This window comes from Ostrinia furnacalis, unplaced genomic scaffold (assembly GCF_004193835.3).
Source record: "Ostrinia furnacalis isolate ACB-3 unplaced genomic scaffold, ASM419383v2 OfSCF2256, whole genome shotgun sequence".
Taxonomy (NCBI): domain Eukaryota; kingdom Metazoa; phylum Arthropoda; class Insecta; order Lepidoptera; family Crambidae; genus Ostrinia; species Ostrinia furnacalis.
In genome coordinates, this window is record NW_021132495.1 from 107,409 (window position 1) to 131,779 (window position 24,371).

General features: G+C 42.2%; 1 protein-coding gene across 2 annotated transcripts; it reads right to left on the reverse strand.

The window, feature by feature from the left end:
- Positions 1-1,624: 1,624 nt before the first annotated feature.
- On the reverse strand, positions 1,625-24,154 carry muskelin (muskelin 1). 2 transcript variants are annotated; one of them, XM_028307473.1, is made up of 15 exons: positions 23,992-24,154; positions 23,555-23,767; positions 23,115-23,316; positions 22,565-22,757; positions 21,303-21,466; positions 18,944-19,067; positions 14,512-14,738; positions 13,854-14,017; positions 12,544-12,688; positions 10,673-10,861; positions 9,143-9,301; positions 5,574-5,813; positions 3,949-4,101; positions 3,019-3,241; positions 1,625-2,860 (listed from the first exon to the last, which is right to left on the reverse strand). In XM_028307473.1, coding segments are annotated over exons 1-15 (2,478 nt in total). In that variant the 5' UTR covers positions 24,072-24,154; the 3' UTR covers positions 1,625-2,858. The 2 variants fall into 2 exon arrangements, with proteins under 2 accessions (XP_028163274.1, XP_028163273.1); XM_028307472.1 differs by having other exon boundaries at positions 1,625-3,241.
- Between the last annotated feature and the right edge of the window lie 217 nt (positions 24,155-24,371).

Here is a 24,371-nt window from a genome sequence, read left to right on the forward strand (position 1 = left end):
CCCTCCCGCGACAAGCACTTTCAAACGTATGCATCCCCACTTCCCACCAACATTGGCACCATTTAAAAGCCTAGTTCTAAACTTAATTTCTTTAAAGGAAAGGTTTTTACCCCAAAAATGTGTCTGTAGAAGAATCCAGAGTCACTTCTTCAAAAAATAGGTAGTTACGCTTGAGCCAACTTTTTTTATGGCTATAAAACTGTTAAGTTGGGATTAATCGCTATCCATCTGTTAAAAAGGACACATGAGATAATTATTTGGTTTTATAACCATAAAAATTAGTCTAATTGATCCCAGAGGTGAGCCCAAAGTAAGGTCTTTTTTCAAGTCACATTTATGGTATATTTTAATCATTTATTAAGAAATGAAATATATTTTCTTTAAGGATATTTATTGGGCTTTCAAATAACACCAATATTGTTGGGGTGGTAGCGCATTTTCTTACAAAACTTTTCAATTCCTATCATTGGAGGTCCGAAAATATTTCTCATACAATTTGATACCATAATGATCATTCTTCATAAAAAATTTAAAACCTACATATTTAAAAACATAATCATTGATATTCATAATATCACTAATCATACACTTAGTTTTTACTAATATTTGTTTTCATATATTTTTCTATACTAATGATCGAAACTCATAATCATTCGAATAAATAACTAGGAATATTCATAAATGTGATGTATCCTAATATTTGTTTTCATAAATTTATTACTCATAAGTGTATTTATCCATATTATTGAAAATCATGATGTCTATATTCGTATTAAATCGTATTTTAACATTAAATTAATTTGAAATGGTCCAAAACAGGCAATATTTTGTGCCACAAAACTAACGTGACAGAAACGAATCGCTGCAAAACCGACTCCACGTAGTCTTGTCTGCCCTACCCCTAGAGTGTAATTTAAAAGCCGGAGGCGCGGAGGGAGGGCAGCCCTCGCCCGCTGTAACGAGGCTCAGGCGCCCGGGTGAGCTGGAGCGGCTGAGGCTGGTCGCCGAGGCGCCGAAGGCGCCGATGGCGATCCAAAAAGCCGAAGCTGCGGAAGCAAGCGTGGGTGCCTGAGCCTCGTTACGCAAGGGCGGAAGGGCTGCACATCCCGCAGCGCCGGAGACGAGGAGATACCAATGCATGCTGCATGCTTGCTTTCATGCTGCATGCTCTGCATGCTTATCTACTCTATTAAATTATATATGATTTTTTTAAAGATACGAGTATGTCTGTTATAAAGTAAATTATTCTGAACAACAACATTATGAGTTGAAGTATGTTCTTAGTAACAACATTATTAATTAAAACAATATGATCAATGAATGTTATGAAGAAAAAAGATCTGAAAATAAAAATTATGTATTTTAAATGGTTCTTGGTAGTAACAGTATTGATAAAAAAATTATGATTACTAACTGTTATGAGCTCCGATGGTAGTAATAAAAATGTATGAATAAAAAAAGTATGAAAAATAAAATTATGAAGAGAGATTATTATGAACACAAATTTGTAGTAAGACAAAGAATAGGATTTAGAATTTTATGTGAGCCAATATAGAACCTGTTGGGGTACCATGATTGTGTCAGAAGAAAATCTTTAAAGTTCGCGTCGCGGGAGGGTCGATTTATTTGATGTCGAGTGTATTTAGAATGTCACTAATAATTTTACAATAAATATGAATAGGTAATAATATTATTATAAACGAAAATGCATTAGGTTCGTCTTATTTATTACGTAATTTGTATCATGTTATTTTACGTTTAGTTTACGTTAGTGATATGAAGCTGGCTCTATGCATATTGTTTACAAGCAGACTCATAATGTAGACTGACAATGCCATATTTCTAAATTAGTGTTATTTCTATTGTCTTTTACTGCAAGTCTAAACGCATATAACCACACATTATAACATAAATGGTCACAATAAATAGATTAATTTGATTTGTATGTCAATATTTTTTATTGTAAGTAACTGAGCTTTATAGCCCAACCACGATGACCCGGTTGTGATGTAACAATGAATTAGTGGAAATAATGAAAATGCAACTTTGGCGAGTTTTTTCGAAATATTATTTCACACAAGACATACGTCATGTAGATGAGAACCGCCTTGTTTATCAAACGTTGTATAACATCCAATAAGTCAAACCATTTTTTGGCTCCTAACCGCTTTTGACGAAATATTGAGTCATAATATTATTTAGTGAATGAAAAAATTCAAGATACTGCTGTCAAACAGCATTAATTACAATTTTATAAACCTAGTCACTACCGTTTAATTGAGTAAAAATATGACAACAATCGCATCCACATGAATTCTTTAATTCGGCCTTGGACTCCGCGACGTTGAGACATTAAAAGGCAAATCATTAAACTTAATACTAAAGCACCAAATTTTTATAGTATCTTTCTTTTCATTCACCTTGTACTATTTTTTTTTTAAGAAAAAACGTGTACCGTTTACTTTTCTGATTATAATTTTTTTGTTGCTAAAGAGAAAATTAACTTGAGAGTACATAGAATGGTGAAACGAAATAACATAGTTTCGCCTGTTATACAACGTTTAATGCGGTTTACTTTCTACCCCGGTGACAGGCAACGGCGGTTGGCAACGGCAAGGGACTGTGCTCTACATCTTCACACATTCAAAGAAGATGAATATTGAGCCAGCAGTGCTGTCGCCTTTTGTTACCTTCCGGCGGCAGCGGCGGTTTACTTTTTACCCCGGTGACAAGCAACGGCGGCTGGCAACGGCCAGTGTATACTGCTACTATATCTTCAGTTCTTCACACATTCAAAGAAGATGAATATTGAGCCAGCAGTGCTGTCGCCTTTTGTTACCTTCCGGCGGCAGCGGCGGTTTACTTTTTACCCCGGTGACAAGCAACGGCGGCTGGCAACGGCCAGTGTATACTGCTACTATATCTTCAGTTCTTCACACATTCAAAGAAGATGAATATTGAGCCAGCAGTGCTGTCGCCTTTTGTTACCTTCCGGCGGGGTCGGCGGCGTCGGCGGTTACAGCGCGACGAGGTCGGCGACGTCGGCCGGCGGCGGCACGGCACTAGGTCGGAAGTACTTGCACAGCTCGTCGTAGAGCTGCACGCGGGCGGCGCGCGCGTCCCACTGCTGGGCGCCGGCGTCGTCCTCGTCGGTGCCCACGTCCCACGTGTCGGGCGTGGGGCTGGCCAGCTCCTCGAACGGTTGAGGCGGTTCGGGCATGCTGTCGTCTGCGCCTAGGACCTGCGAGGAAGGAAATTATGAAGGTGTACCAAAATGTGATAGCAACGCGATGTTACCACATGGCGGGTTAGTGCAGGCGACTTTATATTTTTGTTGTAAATTCACCCTCGAAGTTGTACTTCATAAGAGACTGCGAAGTTTAGATTGATGTGCTGTTATCTGTACTAGGGTATTTTTAATCTACTGGGGGGCTGTTGTATTTGTATCGTCACTAGCATAGATTTAAACTATTAGCGCCCTCTGGCCTAAAGTATGTAATACTGTGTACATTTCAAATAAAACAGTTCTTGTCTGTGACTCAAGCGTTTAATTTACTAGGCCCTGGGTATTAAAAGATCAAGGAAACCACCTTTTTAAAAAAAGGAAATTTTAAGCCATGTATTCATTAGGCAACATTTGTCGATAAACTGTTTATGACTAGTGTGAAACAAGTTTACCATAAACACAGGTTTCTGAAACTTGGTCGTCCACACTTGCTCTCCACTCATAGCGAGGAGCACGGCAACATGTATCATAAACAATGTTTCATCACCTATGTTTATGGACTATTTATAAATTGTTTACAGAGAATGAAACATTGTTTATGAACAGTTTATAAACAGTGTTTATCAACAAATGTTGCCTAATGAATACATGGCTTAAAAATAAAGAGCGGCCTGAAAAGTAATTAAAATTTAAAGTTTAGTAGTAAAGTCTAAGCTACTTACGGCTTGCAGCGCTTGCGCTAAGTCTGGATGCGGCTGCGCGTGCGCCCGCCGTCTCTGTAAGGCGCGCGTGCGGCGCGGCGTGAGCGCGGCGGGCGCGCGCGACGGCTCGGGTGGCGCGAATAAAACCGTCGCTAGCTTCTGGAAGCGCGCCACCTGGGGACGGTTAAAGCTATTGTAATGGATGGTATTCCTGAGTGGGTCAATCGGAGACGGAAAGCAAAATCTATTTAGAGAAAGCTTTAAAATCAACTTACATAAACCTAATTAATTTTCTGTCTATATTTTACTTGCAACACCCTTTTTCTGTCGAGATTGTAATCTCACCTGCTAGTCCTGCTACAGGTCGGAGTGATTCATCGCGTTATGCAGCTCAGTGCGCAAGAACTACAAAGCTGGCATTTCATCTCTCGATACTGCGTTTCGCATAAAACGGCGCGCACACTTCAAACTTGAAACTTTAACTGTTATTTTACCGCGGAGGTTAAAATCCCACCTGTTCAGGGTCTGAGTAATCCAACGCATCACGCAGCTCAGTCCTCAGGTACTGCAGCGCTAATGTCGCGGCCTGCAATGACGCAGCCAGCTCTCTATACCGCGCCTCCCTCAAGGCGGCATGCGCTGTCCCAGACGGCGCCGGCGATGAGGCACGTGACATAATACACTTCAGACGTTTAAATCTCACCTGTTCAGGGTCTGAGTGGTCCAACGTATCACGCAGCTCAGTCCTCAGGTACTGCAGGGCTAGAGTCGCGGCCTGTGGTGACGCAGCCAGCTCTCTATAGCGCGCTTCCCTCAAGGCGGCGCGCGCGCCGGCCCAGACGGCGCCGGCGATGAGGCACGTGACATAATACACTTCAGAGGTTTAAATCTCACCTGTTCAGGATCCGAGTGGTCCAACGCATCACGTAGCTCAGTCCTCAGGTATTGCAGCGCTAATGTCGCGGCCTGTGGTGACGCAGCCAGCTCTCTATACCGCGCCTCCCTCAAGGCGGCGCGCGCGCCGGCCCAGACGGCGCCGGCGGTGGGACGCGGACATAATACACTTACGTATAAAACTTCTTTCATCAGGGGTTAAATCTCACCTGTTCAAGATCTGACTGGTCCAACGCATCACGCAGCTCAGTCCTCAGTTATTGTAGGGCTAGAGTCGCGGCCTGTAGTGACGCAGCCAGCTCCCGATACCGCGCATCCCTCAAAGCGGCGCGCGCGCCGGCGGTGGGTCGCGTGACATAAAACACTTCAGACGTTTAGATCTCACCTGTTCAGGGTCTGAGTGGTCCAACGCATCACGTAGCTCAGTCCTCAGGTATTGCAACGCCAGTGTCGCAGCTTGCGGTGACGCAGCCAGCTCTCTATACCGCGCTTCTCTCAAGGCGGCGCGCGCGCCGGCCCAGACAGCACCAACGATGAGGCACGTGACATAATACACTCCAGAGGTTTAAATCTCACCTGTTCAGGGTCGGAGTGGTCCAACGCATCACGTAGCTCAGTCCTCAAGTATTGTAGGGCTAGAGTCGCGGCTTGTGGTGACGCAGCCAGCTCTCTATAGCGCGCTTCCCTCAAGGCGGCGCGCGCGCCGGCGGTGGAACGCGTGACATAAAACACTTCAGACGTTTAAATCTCACCTGTTCAGGGTCCGAGTGGTCCAACGCATCACGTAGCTCAGTCCTCAGGTACTGCAGGGCTAATGTCGCGGCCTGTGGCGACGCAGCCAGCTCTCTATAGCGCGCCTCCCTCAAGGCGGCGCGCGCGCCGGCCCAGACGGCGCCGGCGGTGGGCCGCGTGAGCTGAAGTGACCACAGGTCGTCGAGCCGGAGCCGCGGGCAGCTGTGGTTGCCGGGGTTGCCGCCGAATAAGTAGTGAATCTGGGCAATGAAGGAAAGATTACGATTAAGAGTTGCAGAATGCGGATTTATGGAAAAACGCGTAACGTGATGTCGTCCATTTGCGACGACACTGTGATATATCAAAAACAGTGGTTTTCCAGAAAACGACTTTTTAACTTTTGAATGACCATAACTCTTAAAAGAAGGTTAGGATTACCTAATTGTGTATGAAACGTTTAAAGATTAACTATTAATGAATTTAAATATTTATAGTAAGACATAAATTTGCGTCTAAAGTGATGAAATTATAGCGATTGAAAAAAAAAGAGACAACTTATCACGTTGTTCTAGTAAAAAAATCATATTTTGAAGATGGTAAGTTCAGTTGTCGCGTTGAAGATGATGTAAAAAACTATATTTATATAAGTCATTATTTAGATAAAACGTTGATCTTGAAAAAATTTTTTTTGTTTTAATAACATTACAATCAGTAAAAATGAGGTAATAATTTGAACAGGCGAATATTTCGCTTTGCTATGTTAAATTGCACTTATAAAAATATTATCTAACTAGACAGACAGTTGTATACATACAATATTTAAGCTCACATTAAGTTTTCTTATTCTAAAAACTAATGCTTATCAAAATAAACGCAAAACTCTCAAAAGTAGAATCTCGTAAACTANTTTGCTTTTTTGCATTGCTAGTCCCCATCTGTAATGATATCTGGAGTTTAGTATTACTGTTTAGCGTATACAACGTGACAAGTAGATATACCATTCAATTTCAATAACATGCATTCTGCAATAACAGAACATCAACAAATGACCTACAACATATTTCCAATATAGGAAAAATTTTCATCATCTACAACGTTACTAGTTAAGATGTCCCGATGATACTTCGATTTTCTTACAAGAATAACGTGACATATAAATAATTTCTCTTTTACTTTGCTTTTGGTTTTAGAAGAACATTGTGATAAGTATGACGTGCCACATTGTCGAATAAAATAAAAATATTTTAAAAACTTACCTTTGTCATCAATACCGCGGTATCCTCGAGATGTCACGTTTTTCTTAAAAACGAAGAGCACCTCACATCTTAAAGCGCAGGTGGCAACTGAACTGTCACAGTGTCGAAGCCAACTAGATCGCCGAACGAGCCAGCGCTATAACGTAACATTTTGTCTCTTTCTCTCATAGTATTGTTGTTTTTGGAGTAACAAATACCCTGTTTTTGGAGATAAAAGAACGCAAGATCGCGGTTCAGAATTTCGGTAAAACAAAAAATCGTATATCTCGAGATATCACAGTGTCGTCGCAAATGGGCGATGTATTTTTAAGTATAAGCACATTGCCACCATGTAAAGGTGGTGCAATATTTGGTATTTATAAAAATGCCATCCAATTTACTATGCAGTGCAATATCGCCAAAATATTAGTAATCGTCCTATCACATCTCCAAAATATGGGAGCCTATCAATAAAACAAAAGAGGATCGCTTTACACCTTTTATTGTAAAGGTTGACTATTTTGAGTGGCATCAGTGATTTCGTTTTCGGGCACATGAAATAAGTTTATTTTAGTCTGCTATGAGTTATCCAACCGTGTGCAAGTCATTGGAGGAGGCCTATGTTCAGCAGTGGACGTCCTGTGGCTGAAATGATGATGATGATTGGTTCGGATGTTTAGTTATTAAATTTTTAGCGTTAAGAGTCGCATCTCAAACTAATTTGAAAATTATAAATAACTTGAAAAAATCGAACTGCCTAAGGCGGGAATTGAACCCACGACCTTCCGCTTGCCGGGCGACTGCTCTTCCAACTGAGCTACTTAGACACTGGTTGGTGGTTGGGTTCAATTCCCGCCTTAGGCAGTTCGATTTTTTCAAGTTGTGGTTTAAGATCTTTATTTATTTCTCACAAGAATTATAATTCACTTACGTGAGATAGTTAAATACAATATTTTGTAACAATAGCTTTGGATATACGTACAAACTAAAAGATAAACAAACAATTTCATAAACTAACTAAGTGGGTACTTCACAATTTGCGCGCGATCCGTAAATATCGCCAGCCAGCGCGCGCCGAAGCAAGTTCTTTATAATTTTCAAAATGGTTCGGATGTGTTCCTGCCTACCTTTTTTTTATATGTGATAGGAGGCAAACGAGCAGACGGATCACCTGATGGTAAGCAATTTCCGTCGCCCCGCAACATCAGTGAAGTCACAAGTGCGCTGCCAACCTTTTAAATCCCATTCCCCCCCATCCTAATTTTATTTATTTATTAGGTACACCAACAAAGTCACATACATAATACAGTTCATACATTTTAACATGGTTTAACACATGATACGTATATGACCTCAATTACAGGTATACACAGCATTTCTTTTTACAATGTTAGGGTAATTATACGGTATCCTTCCGTTTGGCCAAATTACTTTTCGCCAAATTTCACTTCGCAAACAACTTATCGCCAAAGTTTCATTTCCCAAATAAACTTTTAGCAACTGTACTTTTCGCAACTAATTCATTCATTTCAAATTAACATTTGGCCAAATTTTACTTGGCAAATGTTTATATAGCAAATGTTTTATTTTGCCAAATATTATATCCCAAATAATTTGCTTGGTCAAATTGACACTTCACATACTTACGAGTACCCACCGTTAACTACAAATCAAAGCATAAGGCACATGGTCATGATTTTCACAATAATTTTATGTAAAACAGAGAGATTGCAGAAAATAGTATGGTTGCAAAAAGTAGGTATTGTAGAAAATAGTGGGTTAGGTTAGGTTAGAACAGTGACCCTTAATGCGTGAAGGCGAGCGAAGCGTGCCGCGGCAGCGGCCGCCGAGCGCTAGAATCATCTCTATTGTTAATGAATCATTTGGAAATTTCGATAAAAAGAATGAAATATGAAAATTTATTTAGAAAAATTTTTATATTAACTACCCACTAAACAAAATAATAACCACAAGCTAATTTGTATTCCATTCTATGCACCAATCAAATTGTTTTGTAAATAGTTTATCGTGAAATATTTTTGCCAAATGAAACATTTGGCAAAACATACTTTGCCAAACAATAATTTGCTAAACAATAATATGCCAAAAACGACATTTGCGAATTAAAAGTTTGCAATAAGTTGTTTTGCCAAATGAGAATTTGCCAAATGAAAATTTGCGAAACGTTGTTTGCGATGTGATAATTTGGGAAACGTTTTTTGGCCAAACATTAGTAATCCTAATTATACACTAGTAAAAACAAAAATCAATTGAATAGAGTTTAAGCACCGAACAATATAAAGGATTTAGTAATTGTTCATTTTGTTCGGTAATTTTGTTCTAATAAATAGTACCTTCTTGACGGGGTCGTAGACGAGCTGGTGGGCGAAGCGCGGGCGCGGCTGGCCGGGCGCCACGGCGTCGGAGCGGTACACGCAGGCCCAGGCGCGCCGCCGCAGCGAGAACACCCACAGCGTGTTGTACACGCGCTTGTCCTTCTCCTTGCTCATGCCCTGCCATATAAACATGTTACTATGACATCTTTTCATAGTGAGATTTGTATACTTATGGCTGGTTTACACGTATAATAAATAATAATAATAAATCTTTGGACAATTTCACACAGCGCCAGCTAGCCCCAAAGTAAGCAACTTAATGCTTGTGTTATGGGTGCTAGCTTAACGGATATACTACTTATATACTTTTTTTTTAAATACATAAATATTATACATAGTCACACCCAGACCCGTCACAGAAATTAAAATTCATCATTTCAATTTCTGCCCGGCCGGGAATCGTACCCGGGACCTCTCGGCATAGTAGTCCGTTCTGAACGGCCGACGACGTATAGTCAAGCAAAAATTTAGTTACCTACTTAACTACTTAAGTTAAGTAGGTAACTAAATTTTTGCTTGATGTTACTGTCAAGATGGTGGGCGGGGCTTGTCTCTTGACGCGTTTTGACAAACAGTTTCATAGTAAACAAGAGCTTGACGTTTGGAATTAAGTTACAATTTAGTTACGATGCAAGTTTGATCACTTAGAATTAAGTTAAAAATTTAGTTACCTACTTAATACGTGTAAACCAATCATTAGGGTACAGTTAATACTCGGACATGCAAAAGTGCTTTTTAAAAGCCTACTTGCAAAAATAAATGAGATTTATGAGTTTTTTTTACTTTCTGGCAAAAATCAAACCAGTCATGTTGGACCCGTGCATTGTGAAGTCTGTCGCCTTTGGCGTTCAACGTGAATGCGAAATTCTTTAAAATATACTTTATTGATACTTATTTACGACTACACCATAATGACACCAATAATTAAATTCCTAAATATAATAAAAATCCGGCTCGAAGGACCATCAATGTATGAGCCTTTGAGTGGTCCATAATTTATCTCGAGTGATCTTTATAATGACACCACTTTCCTTGTTTTATAATTTGGGTGGTTGAATGAATTAATCGTTTGCTGTATCATTACTTTAACTATTCTAACTGACGTATTAAGCTTCCTTTTTGTAATAAAAAACAAAAAAGAAACAACTAATCACCGAACGTTATCTATATAAATAAAAATGAATTGATGTTCGTTAGTCTGATATAAACAGACTAACTCTCGAGACTCGAGAACGGCTGGGCCGATTGAGCTGATTTTGGTTTTAAAATGTTTGTCGTAGTCCAGGGTAGGTCTAAACGGTGAGTAAATACGCGCGCGATATTGTTTTTCTGTGACAGACAAAATTCCAGGCGGGCGAAGCCGCGGGCGGAAAGCTAGTAATGAATAAAAACATGATAAAAAAAAAATCCATCTACTCACCGACAGCAAAAAGAAAAAAGTAATAACTTATAACCGAACGTTATAAAGAACAAAAAACACCAACTCACCGACAGCACAAAAATCTCGTCAGTATCGGGGTCTATGGTCGCTCGCTGCGTGAAGCCGGCGGCGGGCGGCGCGCGCGGCGGAGCACTGCACACGCACTCGCGGCGATGCGTGCGCACGTCCCACCACCACAGGTCCACCAGGTGTTCCTTGTTCCGCTGCCCCGCGAACATATAGAGACGGCCTTGGCCCTGCCATCAAGAGAGAGGTCAGAGTGAGCTTAACTTTTCCATAAACACACTTACATTTCGAAGAAATTAACCCAAAGTTCGAGGCGCATATCTGTGAAGTTCCAATATACTACTCGTGACGTTACACAACACTTTATTCGATTAACCAAGGTTTAAGATCGATTTCGCGAGTAATCTATTGGGCGATGCGTGCGCACGTCCCACCATCATAAGTTCACTAGGTGTTCTTTGTTCCGCTGCCCCGCGAACATGTAGAGACGGCCTTGGCCCTGCCACCAAGAGAGAGGTCAGAGTGAGCTTAACTTTTCCTTACGCTTTGACATTTCGAAGAAATTAACCCAAGTTCGAGGCGCATATCTGTGAGTGCGAAGTTCCAATATACTACTCGTGACGTTGCAAACACAATGTATTCGATTAACTAAGGTTTATGATCGATTTCGCGAGTAATCTATTGGGGCGGGGCGCTGCATACACACTCGCGGTAATGCGTGCGCACGTCCCACCATCATAAGTTCACTAGGTGTTCTTTGTTCTGCTGCCCCGCGAACATGTAGAGACGGCCTTGGCCCTGCCACCAAGAGAGAGGTCTGAGTGAGCTTAAATTTTCCATACACACCCTTTTACATTTTGAAGAAATTAACCCAAAGTTCGAGGCGCATATTTGTAAAGTTCCAATATACTACTCGTGACACAATGTATTCGATTAACTAAGGTTTAAGATCGATTTCGCAAGTAATCTATTAGGGTGGCGCGCTGCACACGCACTCGCGGCGATGTGTCCGCACGTCCCACCACCACAGGTCCACCACCAGGTGTTCCTTGTTCCGCTGCCCCGCGAACATATAGAGACGGCCTTGGCCCTGCCACCAAGAGAGAGAGGTCAGAGTGAGCTTAACTTTTCCTTACGCTTTGACATTTCGAAGAAATTAACCCAAGTTCGAGGCGCATATCTGTGAAGTTCCAATATACTACTCGTGACGTTGCACAACACTTTATTCGATTAACTAAGGTTTAAAACCGATTTCGCGAGTAATCTATTGGGCGATGCGTGCGCACGTCCCACCATCATAAGTTCACTAGTTGTTTTTTGTTCCGCTGCCCCGCGAACATGTAGAGACGGCCTTCCCCCTGTCACCATAAAAACAGGTCACTTATTACCCCTATTATTACAATAGTTTTTGAACATCAGCTAAACTAAAACTTGCACGGGTTCACGAAGAGAAATGCACGCCCGTAGTGTGTCTTGCACACGCTGCGCTGATCATACTATTTTTCGATACAGACCTGGATGCGGGTTTTTTTTATCCGCATATGTAAGGCAGTTATGTTTGGCATGTGGATTTGCCCCCGCACGCCGGACTAGCCCGCATACATACAATTTCTCGCTCTGAGTCACACGTAGTACGTCCCACGTGTATAATTACGATTTACAGTAAATACACATAAAATTGTTCTTTGTATGCTATGCGGGTCAAGCAAATCCCGCGTATTCCAGTACAACTTGTCTTTGACTTGTCCCTGGGAAGTATCTTACCGGGTGGAACAGCATGGAGTGCGAGACGAGATGTGTGGCGCGGTGGCAGCCGCAATTCCGCGCACACCTCCGGCGATTCGGCCAGTATAACCGCGAGGTTGGTATGGCCATGGGTGGTGGTGGGTTGTCCTCGCTGCAAGTGTCTTACCGGGTGGAACAGCATGGAGTGCGACACGCGCGGCAGCGGCGCGGGCACGGCGCCGTCTGTGTGGTCGGCCAGCAGCGCCTGCCACGTGTTGGCCGCGATGTAGTACGCGTATAGCCCCGAGTATACCGGGCTCGCCGACTCCTCGCTGGAAAACAACTTGCAATCAGTATAAAGTCACCCTGAGTACTACATCGGGCTTGCTGACTCCTCGCTGGGAAGGAAGCAGCTAATAAGTATACAGTCGCTTCGAGTACACCGGACTCGCTGACTCTTCGCTGGAAATGTAATATTTTGCACGTCTGCGGGCAGACTGAACGCATGATCCTACTATAATATTGTCACTCTGTATTACTGTTTTTGGTAAATAAACGCTTGAACTTGAAAGGGAACAATGGTTATAATAACAAGTATACAGTCATCCTGAGTACTCCGGATTGGCTGCCTCCTCGCTGAGAAGGGAACAACAGTAATAAGTATACAGTTGTTTCGAGTACTCCGGACTCGCAATAAGTAAAAAATACCCCGAGTACAAGATACTGACTCTTCGCTGGAAAACAACACCAATGAGTATACAGTGAAATATTCGTAGGATTTTTATGTAGTTGTCGTCGTTGCAAAGTCAAAGTCAAAAGTCAAAGTCAAAGTCAAAATTTCTTTATTTGTTTGGACTAATAAATAGTTCTTACAAATCGTCATTTTGCTCTTAAGGAGCCTCTACATGTCTCATAATCTTTTTACCCTACCAGCGCTTCGAGACCAACATTTGGCAAGTGCTGAGAAGAAGCGCCGCAACAAACTCAGTCACCACTGTCTGCCGGTTAATATAAATAAATAGAAATAGTAGTAGTAGGTACATTCGATTCAGGAGCAGTTCACTGAATTTACCATGCATTCTTGTATGGTGTATCTTATAAGAAAGGGTATACAAGATTGCGTGGTATATTAAACAAGGTAGTGACGTGCTAATTTCTAGACTTACATATTAAGATACTAGTAGAAATGACTCGCATACATAAATTTGAATAACTTGGATTGACCAGTCCCCGAAAGCAGCGCCTGTTCACAGACATGACGAGTGCAACTAAATTCCGTCCATTGGTGGACAAAGGCCTCCTAAACAGATATCCACAACAACCGTTCCTGCGCTGTCCACATTCAGGTGCTATCCACGACCTTCATTAGATCGTTGGTACACTGAATGGAAGGCTTTTACCTACTATACTTTGCCGTTTATAACCTCCACTCGAGAACTTTTTTGCCTCAACGGCAATCAGCAAATTCTACGGGCAAATCGCTCTAGAACAACTCACGTGTTAGCAGGCAACACTCGTCCACCAAACACGTATATGGTCTGCGCATCCGGGTCGATGCACATCTGGTGGTCGAACACGAGCCGCGGGCCGCCCGCCGCCGCCGTGTCACGGCAGAGAAGCTGCCACTCGCCAGCCGTGATGTCGTACATGTATAAGTCACTCTGGAACAAGGAAAAAGCTATGTTTTAAAAGACAAATCAACCCACCCCATCAAACATTAAGGGCGAGATCTATGGTCAATTTTATCAATGAACATGTTTCTATTTGTGTCCCAAACAATCGACAATCATTTACCACGGCGCGGCATTAAACAAAAGCGAAGCGCTGATCAAACTTGAAAAGAGAAAAGACTATCGTTAATCAGATTTGAAGAGAATCGCCAGGCTTCAAATAAAGAACTTTGCTGCGTTAAGAAAAGACGATCGCTAAGATTAAAAAAAAAGAAGAACTACTCTGCGATAAGAAAGCAGACTGCATATAAAATAAAAGACCGGCGGCTGACGGTGTGCAGGTAGCAGCGACATTAATGAGAATGTATCGCGATAAAACACGACGATCGATCTTTGATCAAAGAAAGCAGGTAACGGGACGTAAACAAAAGACGATCAGCAGGGCTACTTTGCGTGAGGGGAATGGCAATATTCCAAATACTCACGTTCATTTCGGAGGGTATACGCTGGGCGTTGTCGAGGTAGCGGCCAACGGTGTAGAGGCGCCTGCGCAGCGGGTCCAGCGCCATCTTGTGGCAGGAGCGCGGCGACGGGCCGCCGGCGCGCGCGCTGTGCTCGCAGAGCAGCGACCAGCGCTCCGTGTTGGTGTCGAAGGCCCACAGGTCGTCCAGGTCTTCGGTGCCGTTCCAGCCGCCGAATAAGTATAGGGTTCCTGGGAGAACAACATTTTTTTTTTGGATTCCCGACTTTAAACATTCACATATTTATTCGGGTATTTTCGACTGTGCTCGGGTCTTAGGCTTTCACATCACGACACCGACGACATTGCGCGCGCTCTTATTTTATTTGCTTATCCACCATAAACTGTATTAATGCTTATTAAGGACTCTATATTTTGGTCCTTCGAACCGGATTTATTAATTGTTGACTATGGTTATTTACTTAACATGTTACTAGTTTAGTGCATTTACTCCTCTGAGATAGATATGTCGTTACGTCAAATGCCGCGAAACTATATCAATATCGTGATAATTCTGTTCTCTCACATATAACCACTCCACTACAGCAAAAAACTATTCGCATAACTGAATAGTTTTATTACCTACGATTTTATTTGTTTGCTTAGATAACCCATAAATGTCTAGAACTATTTAAATCTCAGATTTTTATGTAATTTGGCATAGTTACAGTTTCTTTCATAGGAATCGCAAGAGAACTTGTACCATTTGGTCATTTTCGTGGGCATATAATCTATACTAATATTATAAATGCGAAAGTAACTCTGTCTGTCTGTCTTGCTTTCACGCCTAATAGTAGGGAATTTAGTGCAAGAACCCCTCCACTTTGGTATAGAAGGCTCATTTTTGCAACAGTGGTTCTTTGGGTGCTCCTGAGTGGATTTCCGTCGGTAGACATCGGGAGCCCCCCCTGTGGTAGCAGGGGGAGGGGGGGCAAGTTTCCTTCCACTGCGCTTCACTTTAAGGCCCATATCTTCAAAACTATGGGTATTAGGGCAAGTGTGGTATCATTTTCGGATAATTAAAGGATGGCGAATTCATTTCTATAGTCTATCCAATATAGCTTGATTAGAATGACAGCTGCCATCAAAAGTAACGACATAACTTTGTAGTAGCGATCAATGAGAGCTAAATATTGGCGGACAAGAAATAATTCACGTCTGACCTACAAACAATATTTTCGACGACAGTGCTTCCAATAAAAATGTTAATTTCGTGTAAATGCAGCGTTAAATTACACCAATAAGTAGTAATTCGAAATTATAAAAATCAAGCTAGAGTATTAACGACGTCTCTACAAGGTTATCTCGAGTTACAAAAATGTTAGTGTTGGGACATATCGACAAATGTCATATTAAATTAAAACTATTTTTCCGGTCGTCACAGGTGAGGTTCACTCCTGACACTATTTGTCCGCGCGAGGCCGAGCGAGCGGTCTTGCGTGCTGAGCTGAGAGAAGCCAAGTAACGCGAGCAGAGACTGCTGGTGGACATCGGGGATCTGGAAGACGAGAACATATCGCTGCAGAAACAGGTTTCGGCACTCCGGTCGTCACAGGTGAGGTTCACTCCTGACACTATTTGTCCGCGCGAGGCCGAGCGAGCGGCTCTGCGCGTTGAGCTAAGGGAAGCCAAGTAACGCGAGCAGAGACTGCTGGTGGACATCGGGGATCTGGAAGACGAGAACATATCGCTGCAGAAACAGGTTTCGGCGCTCCAGTCGTCACAGGTGAGGTCCACTTCTATCAGTAAATTTTTCCGTAGTGTATAGTATATATCTCATTCTTAAAATAAAGCCGAAAATTCAATAATATATTCGAACTCTTTCTATATCCTTCTCATTTGCGGACTAAGATAGCAATCTATCCCCGGGACTACTCAATCTTCACTGGTTGGGTTTCATTGAAGGCCAAACTGTAGAACCTGGATATACAAGAGTTGCAGTGGTAGGATTAGTCAAGTAATCAGTTTCTGTCACTCAAAAGATCCAATCAATACTATTATTTTTCTCAAAGATATCACATTAATTCACAGGTGGAATTCGAAGGCCTAAAGCATGAAGTGCGACAACTTCGTGAGGAGGCGGAGAACGCGCGCGCAGCCGCCGATGAGACGGCAGCGCTGCGCCGCATCGCTGAACGGCAGCTGGCCGAAGCGCTGGAAGCGCTGCAGGCTGAGCGAGAGGCCAAGTTCGCCGCAAAGAAGGAGCTTGACGCGCATCTCAGCAGGGAAGCCGCGTACAACATCACGAATCTGGCATTCAGTATACGAGGTTTGTGTTTGTATACAATCTACTGTAACTGCGTCTAAAGCCCGGTCTGCGAGCACGTAGAATGTTGTCCAATGACCCCAAGCTACCCATCCTTATCGCTCGCGCGTAATTATATTGCTGTCGCGACTGTGCGACGGGCGCCCGCAGTGAGTGTGCGAGCGCGACATCAACATAATTACGCGCGAGCGATAAGGATGGGTAGCTTGAGGACAAAATTCTACGTGCTCGCAGACCAGACTATAGTCTTAGTTGCATCGCGTTGAGTGACAGCTAGACGCGCTGCAGGCCAAAAGGGAGGCCGCGTACAAAATCACGAATCTGGCATTCAGTATACGAGGTATGTGTATCCATAGCCAGTTACATCGAGTTAAGCGGCAGTTGGTCGAAGCGCTGCAAGTGCTTCAGGCTGAAAGGGAGGCCAAGTTAGTTGTTAAGAAGGAGCTTGATACCCAATGATTGGCCTATGGCATTCAGTATTATGAGCTTTGTGTTCGTCTACAAATTATTATAGCTGCAGCTCCAAAGAGCTTTCGTCGAACGTAGTCTAGTGGTGCGTTCACGCTGAGCGCATGGCTTCGCGCGGCACACTCGACATCCTGCTCACTCAAGAGGAAGGTGAGCAAGATGACCAGTGTGGATGTACCATAGTAGTAAAGCATATTATAACTGCAAAATGATAACTTAAAAACTAAATTATCTAACAATAATGACCTTTATTTCTCAGGAATGCCAGAAGACAGCACAGAGGACGAAGGCGAGCCGGGTGGCTCCGGGTCGGCGGAGCTGGCGTCGGCCATGGGCGACCACCACGCCGACCTGTTCTCCGAGGTGCACCTGCACGAGATCTCGCGCCTGGAGAAGCAGCTGGAGCAGGCGCACAACGAGAACGTAAGAACTTTATACATTCGGCGTCAAATACACTGGTCATCACAAAAATCGGCCCACCTACGTTTTACAGGAAAACTCGTTTCTACTGACACAATCATATTACAAGTCATATTACGTGGATTAGTCCGCACTAGTCGCGTCCAGTATGCTAAATTACTACGTACTATTNTATGATATTTTCAATATTAAAATGTATTTAAACTATTTTCAACCTTATGTCTCACACATAGAGTTCAAAATCAATTGACGAAAAAATACAAATTATGGTAGATTGATGTGCCAGCAACTCTAAATAAATTCTAAAATAATAATCCTTGCTTGCTTATGAACCAAATAGTATCAATTCATGGATAAAATAATTTTTTTTTTCCGATGCGCAATAAAATTCGCCGCTGTGTCCTGAAGAAAAAAATTTTTTCACCTACTTTTTGCGAAAAAAGTACCATACAATGTTATATTTTTATAGTCCTGATAAATGTAGCTTTCAGGTCATATTTTTTTTATTAGATTATCTCCAGTGGTTTAAAAGTAAACGACGTTTATTTAAAAAAATACTTTTTGGTTTTTGTGAATTTTACTCAATATTTCTAATTTTTTGTATGAAAAGGCAAAAAGTTTGTTCTAGAAATGAATTCGCCATCCTTTAATTATCCGAAAATGATACCACACTTGCCCTAATACCCATAGTTTTGAAGATATGGGCCTTAAAGTGAAGCGCGCCGGAAGGAAACTTGCCCCCCCTCCCCCTGCTACCACAGGGGGGGCTCCCGATGTCTACCGACGGAAATCCACTCAGGAGCACCCAAAGAACCACTGTTGCAAAAATGAGCCTTCTATACCAAAGTGGAGGGGTCTCCATACAAATCATTGCACTAAATTCCCTACTATAAACCATCGAACCGATTTTGATGAAATTTGGCATGGGGCCGTCCATATATTACGTCATTCTAAATTAGGGGGGGGGGTTGGTCTGCGGATGACGGTAAATGATAGATAGGGGGGGGGGTGTTTCGAAATTGACGTCATTCTTATTCGTAAAATCGATGACGTAATTTATGGACGGCCCCCATAGAGATAGTTTGAGTCTCTGGAAAGGACATTGGATTGCGCGCGATTTAGTTTTTCTGTGACAGACAAAATTCCACGCGGGCGAAGCCGCAGGCGGAAAGCTAGTATAGGATAAAGTGAACATTCTTCAAGCAGGAAGGCATGTCTTGCAAACAGAAACATCGTCTCTAACCTGTGGTGGCGTCGACCACGAGCTGGTGGCCGCCGCGCGGGCCGGGCCGGCAGCACGCCGCCGCGTTGCAAGCCGTCACGCACTCGTACGCCGCGTCGCACGCCGGACCACCCGCGCCCGCCTCCTGAAGGAAATAAACCGATGTAGCTTTGGAAAAAATATCAAATAGAAGTAGCAATGAGTACTGTTAATTATGAAAAATCTAAAACGTTAAAATAACGGTATCGTTGTGGCCAATGAGATGCTGACATAGTGACATTGACAATACGTTAATGTCACACTAGGATCAAACGTCAGAATAGGCTAGTTGCCTAAAAAAATTTTTTTAGTCCGTAATGTTTAATATCAAAAAATATTGGACACATATAATTTTATTTGTCAATCTAACAAATAATTACATAGTTATGGTGCGTTGAAGTTGCGCACGACGTCACAACGTGCGGCATTTTTAAGCAAGCGTTGACGTCACGGGCCTCTTCTTATGAACTTTGGGGCGCTATATCTCTTTAAATTTTCATTAGTTTGAAAAAGTGAAAAATACGTGTAAAGTATTTTTTGATAAGTTAACTGACGGACTAATTAAAACTCTTGCTTTTTGACCCAGGCAACATCCCCATTGAGGGACGCGCGGAGACGACTCCGCGCGCTTTTGTGCTAAGTGATAAATTGTATCTAAAATAAGGCTATATAATGTGAAAGATGAGTATCCAGTGTTTTATTTATGAGAATAGATCGACCGGCCTCTAATAGTACATAATCATCATCATCATCATATCATCATCTCAGCCATAGGAAGTCCACTGCTGAACATAGGCCTCCCCCAATGCTTTCCATGTTGATCGATTGGTAGCGGCCTGCGTCCAGCGCTTTCCTGCTACCTTTATGATGTCGTCGGTCCACCTTGTGGGTGGACGTCCCACGCTGCGTTTTCCAGTACGCGGCCTCCACTCCAGAACCTTGCTGCCCCATCGGCCGTCAGTTCTGCGTACTATGTGTCCGTCCTGCCCATTGCCACTTTAGCTTGCTAATCCATCGGGCTATGTCAGCGACTTTAGTTCGTTTACGGATCTCCTCATTTCTGATTCGATCTCGTAAAGAAACACCGAGCATAGCACTCTCCATAGCACGCTGTGCAACTTTGAGCTTCTATTAAGGCCTATAGAGAGAGGCCACGTTTCCGAACCATAAGTCATCACTGGTAAAACACATTGGTTGTACACTTAGTAAACGAGTACATAATAGTATAGTAGTACTGTTGGGAAATAATGGTCATTGATTGGCGGGGAATCCCTGGATACAAAACTGCTCTTTGTACCAAAGTTATCGTTGATAAATAGATAAGCACTAAACTTTACAATATTCTGCCTGTCGACGCTAGTCATTTTGGACAAAGTAATATCACGCAATTCCGGTCGTACTGATGATAAACAGATAGATAAATAGTTTATTTACATAAACGTACAATAGGTACGGACAACAGCACATAAAGCTAAACATTGTGGCTTCTTATTCAGTTACAACGCCATTTTGTAACAAAAATGTATTTCTGATGTGCTGTGGATTGTACTTCTTATCGTGTCAGCAACAAACCTACACAGTGTCAGCCCAAAACTCCGCTACAAGAGTGGCGTTGTCAGCAGCATTCATTAAATCTTCCTACGTGCATTTGTTCGGATCGGACATTTAGGGGTCGTGCCCTGAATCGTGCCGTGAATGTGGATTGTACTTAAAGATTTAATTTAAGTCAGCTTTCGGCTTAGGCAGTCTCCCGACGGGTCATCTAAAAACCCGCCTGCTAATGTAGTAGTCATTATTTATATGGATTCTACGACAATTCGACTCTGACAAGTCGATCCTATCAACTTGACCTCTATGACTAGTTGACTAGGGTTGAGTTGTCATGAGGTCTAAAGCCTGGTCCGTGAGCACGTAGAATTTTGTCCAATGACCCCTAGCTACCCACCCATATCGCTCGCGCGTAATTATATTGCTGTCGCGACTGTGCGACGCGCGCCCGCAGTGAGTGTGCGAGCGCGACAGCAATATAATTACGCGCGAGCGATTAGGATGGGTAGCTTGGGGTCATTAGACAAAATTCTACGTGGATCGATCGTCCAGGATCGACTTGTCAAAGTCGAATGTCGTAGAATCCGCAAAGTAATGGCTACTACTTTGGCAGGCGGGTTTTTAGATGACCGTTGTAGCGGAGTTTTGGGCTAACACTGTGTAGGTTTTTGCTGAAACGATAAGAAGTACAATCCACAGCACATCAGACATACATTTTTGTTACAAAATGGCACTGTGCTGTTAGGCTTGTAGGCTTTAGTTGTTGCGGGGTAATCATGATACCATTGCATACCTGCGGCTCGCGGTCGGCGCACAGCAGGTCGGCGGTGCGGCCGGGCGGCGGCGGCGGCGCGGGCTCGCAGCACAGGCGCGCCTCCACGCCCGCGCTGCACGCCGACATCAGTCTCCACACCGGCTTGTACGGCTGCCACGACACGTACCAGTCGAACTCTCCTTCTGCGGGACAGCAGCTACCAGTCAGCGTCAAATACTTCGCTATAGATGACCCACGCTGAACTGTCCCACCGAACTCAGTGACAGGGGGGCGCTACCATCGTTCAACTATATCAGTGTTTTTCAACCTTTTTCATGACACGACCCCCCTAGTATGAAAAAAATTTTGGCGACCCCCCTACCGTTCGCGTTTTTTTTCCATGACTTTTATAATGTTGCAAAGATGTTTGTGGGGACCGAATACTTTAATCCATACAACATTTGCATAATTAGATTTCGGATTAATCTGTCTTTATAAGAATTTTCCTATACTGAAGTAGTTTTTACGACCTCTCGCGACCCCCCTATAGAGGCTTCGCGACCCCTCAGGGGGTCGCGACCCACAGGTTGAAAAACACTGAACTATATGGTTTCCAACATGGCAAAAATCGGAACTAGCGATCCGGTAGTGACGGTGGCGCCCCACTGTCAATGTCATGCATAGGACAGTTCAGTATTTTGAAACTATACATCCAGTGGTCAAAAAGTTGACAACACAACCGTAACAACGAAAGACGTGTTGCTGATGCCTTACCGGAATGCTTTATTTGGGACGTGTATGAGTGCCCCAAAGAGAGCCTACATAATATAATGCTTCAAGCACACCAACGCGTGCAGATTACCATCGAACTGTCATGGGTCATGTCATGATCGCGCCGGCAATGGCGATCTGCACGCGTTGGTATGGTTGAAGATTTAGTCCAGCGCTTAACTGAGAAACAGCATGAAATTGTGTTTTTTCGTGATATGTCAAATGTCAGCGAGACTTCAAATGGGCTTCAGATTAGTATACTCTGCCACATAATAATAAATGTCACTGACACCCCTCCCGTGCTGCTCCCCTCAGACACTGATTTAGTTGATATAATCTGAATTTGAACAGTAACCGTAGTTTCAACCAAAGGTTGTTTACTTTACGCTGAACGAAGCCCTCTCCCAAGAAATGAACTCCCCATTAATAAGACCAATTGTTATTGAGATAACATTTTGCAAAAATGACGTTTTGCTTCAATACAATTAAACCATCTATTACATCGTTTTTATACCCAATAAAACGTTTACCTTGAACTGCTTCCTCAAGTATCTCTTCAGCGAGTTTGTAGTCCCCATTCTCAACGAGAGCATTCCAAAGCCGAGCCTGTAGCGGACCCTCTAGCTGCACCCCACTCTCTCTGGAGAGCGCCTCGAAGGCGTCTCGGTAGCGACGCCGCCGCAAGTGCTTCAATATCATTCTCACCGCTTCTTCTTCTTTACGCTGTTCGAGAAAAGAAAACCAAAAATCACAGTTTATTACCTACTAGCGAGTGACACACTCTGGCTATTTATATGGAGCAGGATAATTCTTGTATTAGTATTTAGTATTTCGCACAACAAATATTAATAGTACCTACACTTCAATCAATAATTAATTACATAACTCTTTTGATTTTTTTATAAATAAAATGCAATTTTTAAACTGGTTATTTGATACAATGAAATTACTCTTTTTGGGTAAAAGAATTAAATGGTATTTTTCCACAATAAATGGTATTTTTCTACAATAGATGGTATTTTTCTATAATAGATGGTATTTTTCCACACTAAATGGTATTTTTTCTTTATAAGTACTTACCAAATTAATGGTTTCCATGGCACTATTGATAAGCTGCTCCTGATTATTGCCTTGCAACTCCACGTACCAGATGGAGAAGTTGTATGCCGGCCCCCACGACTGCAGAGGCACGATCTTGATGTAACTCACAGGCAAATATGAGCCCTCTGTTGTCTTGTGTCTCAGCCTGAACGTCTCAGGTGAACTGTCTTTCTTTAGCCCACTGCAACCAAATTAAACCTCATCAGTAAGTCCTTATAGACAAATTAACTAATTACTAAGATTAATTAGGAATGCTGACAATGATTTCACTATAACTTCATGGTAAACAGGTGATTAGCAAATTGTTTCTGTGAAAAATTGGGCACTAAGTGTGATTATTACTATTACAATGTTTCTCAATGATGCCTTTAACAATGTTAATTTTAAATAAGTATGCGAAAAATGCATTAAATACTCACGCTGTTAGCAGTAATGACAGATTATTTTCATCAGTCCCACCAAAAATCTGGAATTTCTTAAGATCACTGACTTGAGTCTTCAGATATTTTCCAAATTGTATTGTTTCCACTATTGATGGAGATTCTAACTTTAACATAATATATTGGTACGGTGTCGTGCAATCTGTAAACCACTTTGATAGCTGATCTGATGGATTGTTTACCATAATGTTTCTGAAAAAAATACCATGTTCTCAGTCACAACTTATAACCAACGTCACATAAAAAACAACACAATTACTAACACCCGTGATACATGATAATGTTTGCCAATGTAATTAGCACTAATATTTTAACACTTATTAAGAATTTGTGTCATTTTATTACTTTTCATAGGGATTTGCCGGATTATTTTAATACCACTTTTAGGTCTACAATAAGATGCGAACTTTACTTACTCCGGAACATAATTGGGAGTATAACTAGAATATTTATGTATTGTATAACACAGTTTAACACTTTCATATTTTTCATCCATTTTAACGCAAATTTATATAAAAATCTGAGGAAAATCTTTTGTTATTAATCGTAATATTTTTCACGCAGTGCCTGCCTGCCTGCCTGCTGAGAATGACATTTAAAAGCAATGTTGCCAGTGTGTAATAAATATTGTAAATTCTGTTTCATTATAAATCGATATCATTTGAATCGAGAAAACAATTATTAATTCAAATGCTTATTAAATTTGAAAAACAAAATTAAATTTTAATGAAATTATTTGAATAATACATTAAATTTCTATTTTTTTTAATTTAACTTTAATTAATAATTCTAATTG

Coding starts and splice junctions, on each gene's coding strand:
- muskelin (XM_028307473.1), bottom strand. CDS start 24,071: ATGGATGAAAAATATGAAAGTGTTAAACTGTGTTATACAATACATAAA. Junction 19,068..21,302: donor GCGCCGACCGCGAGCCGCAG/GTATGCAATGGT, acceptor TATTTCCTTCAG/GAGGCGGGCGCGGGTGGTCC. Junction 9,302..10,672: donor ACGAGATTTTTGTGCTGTCG/GTGAGTTGGTGT, acceptor TTTATATGGCAG/GGCATGAGCAAGGAGAAGGA.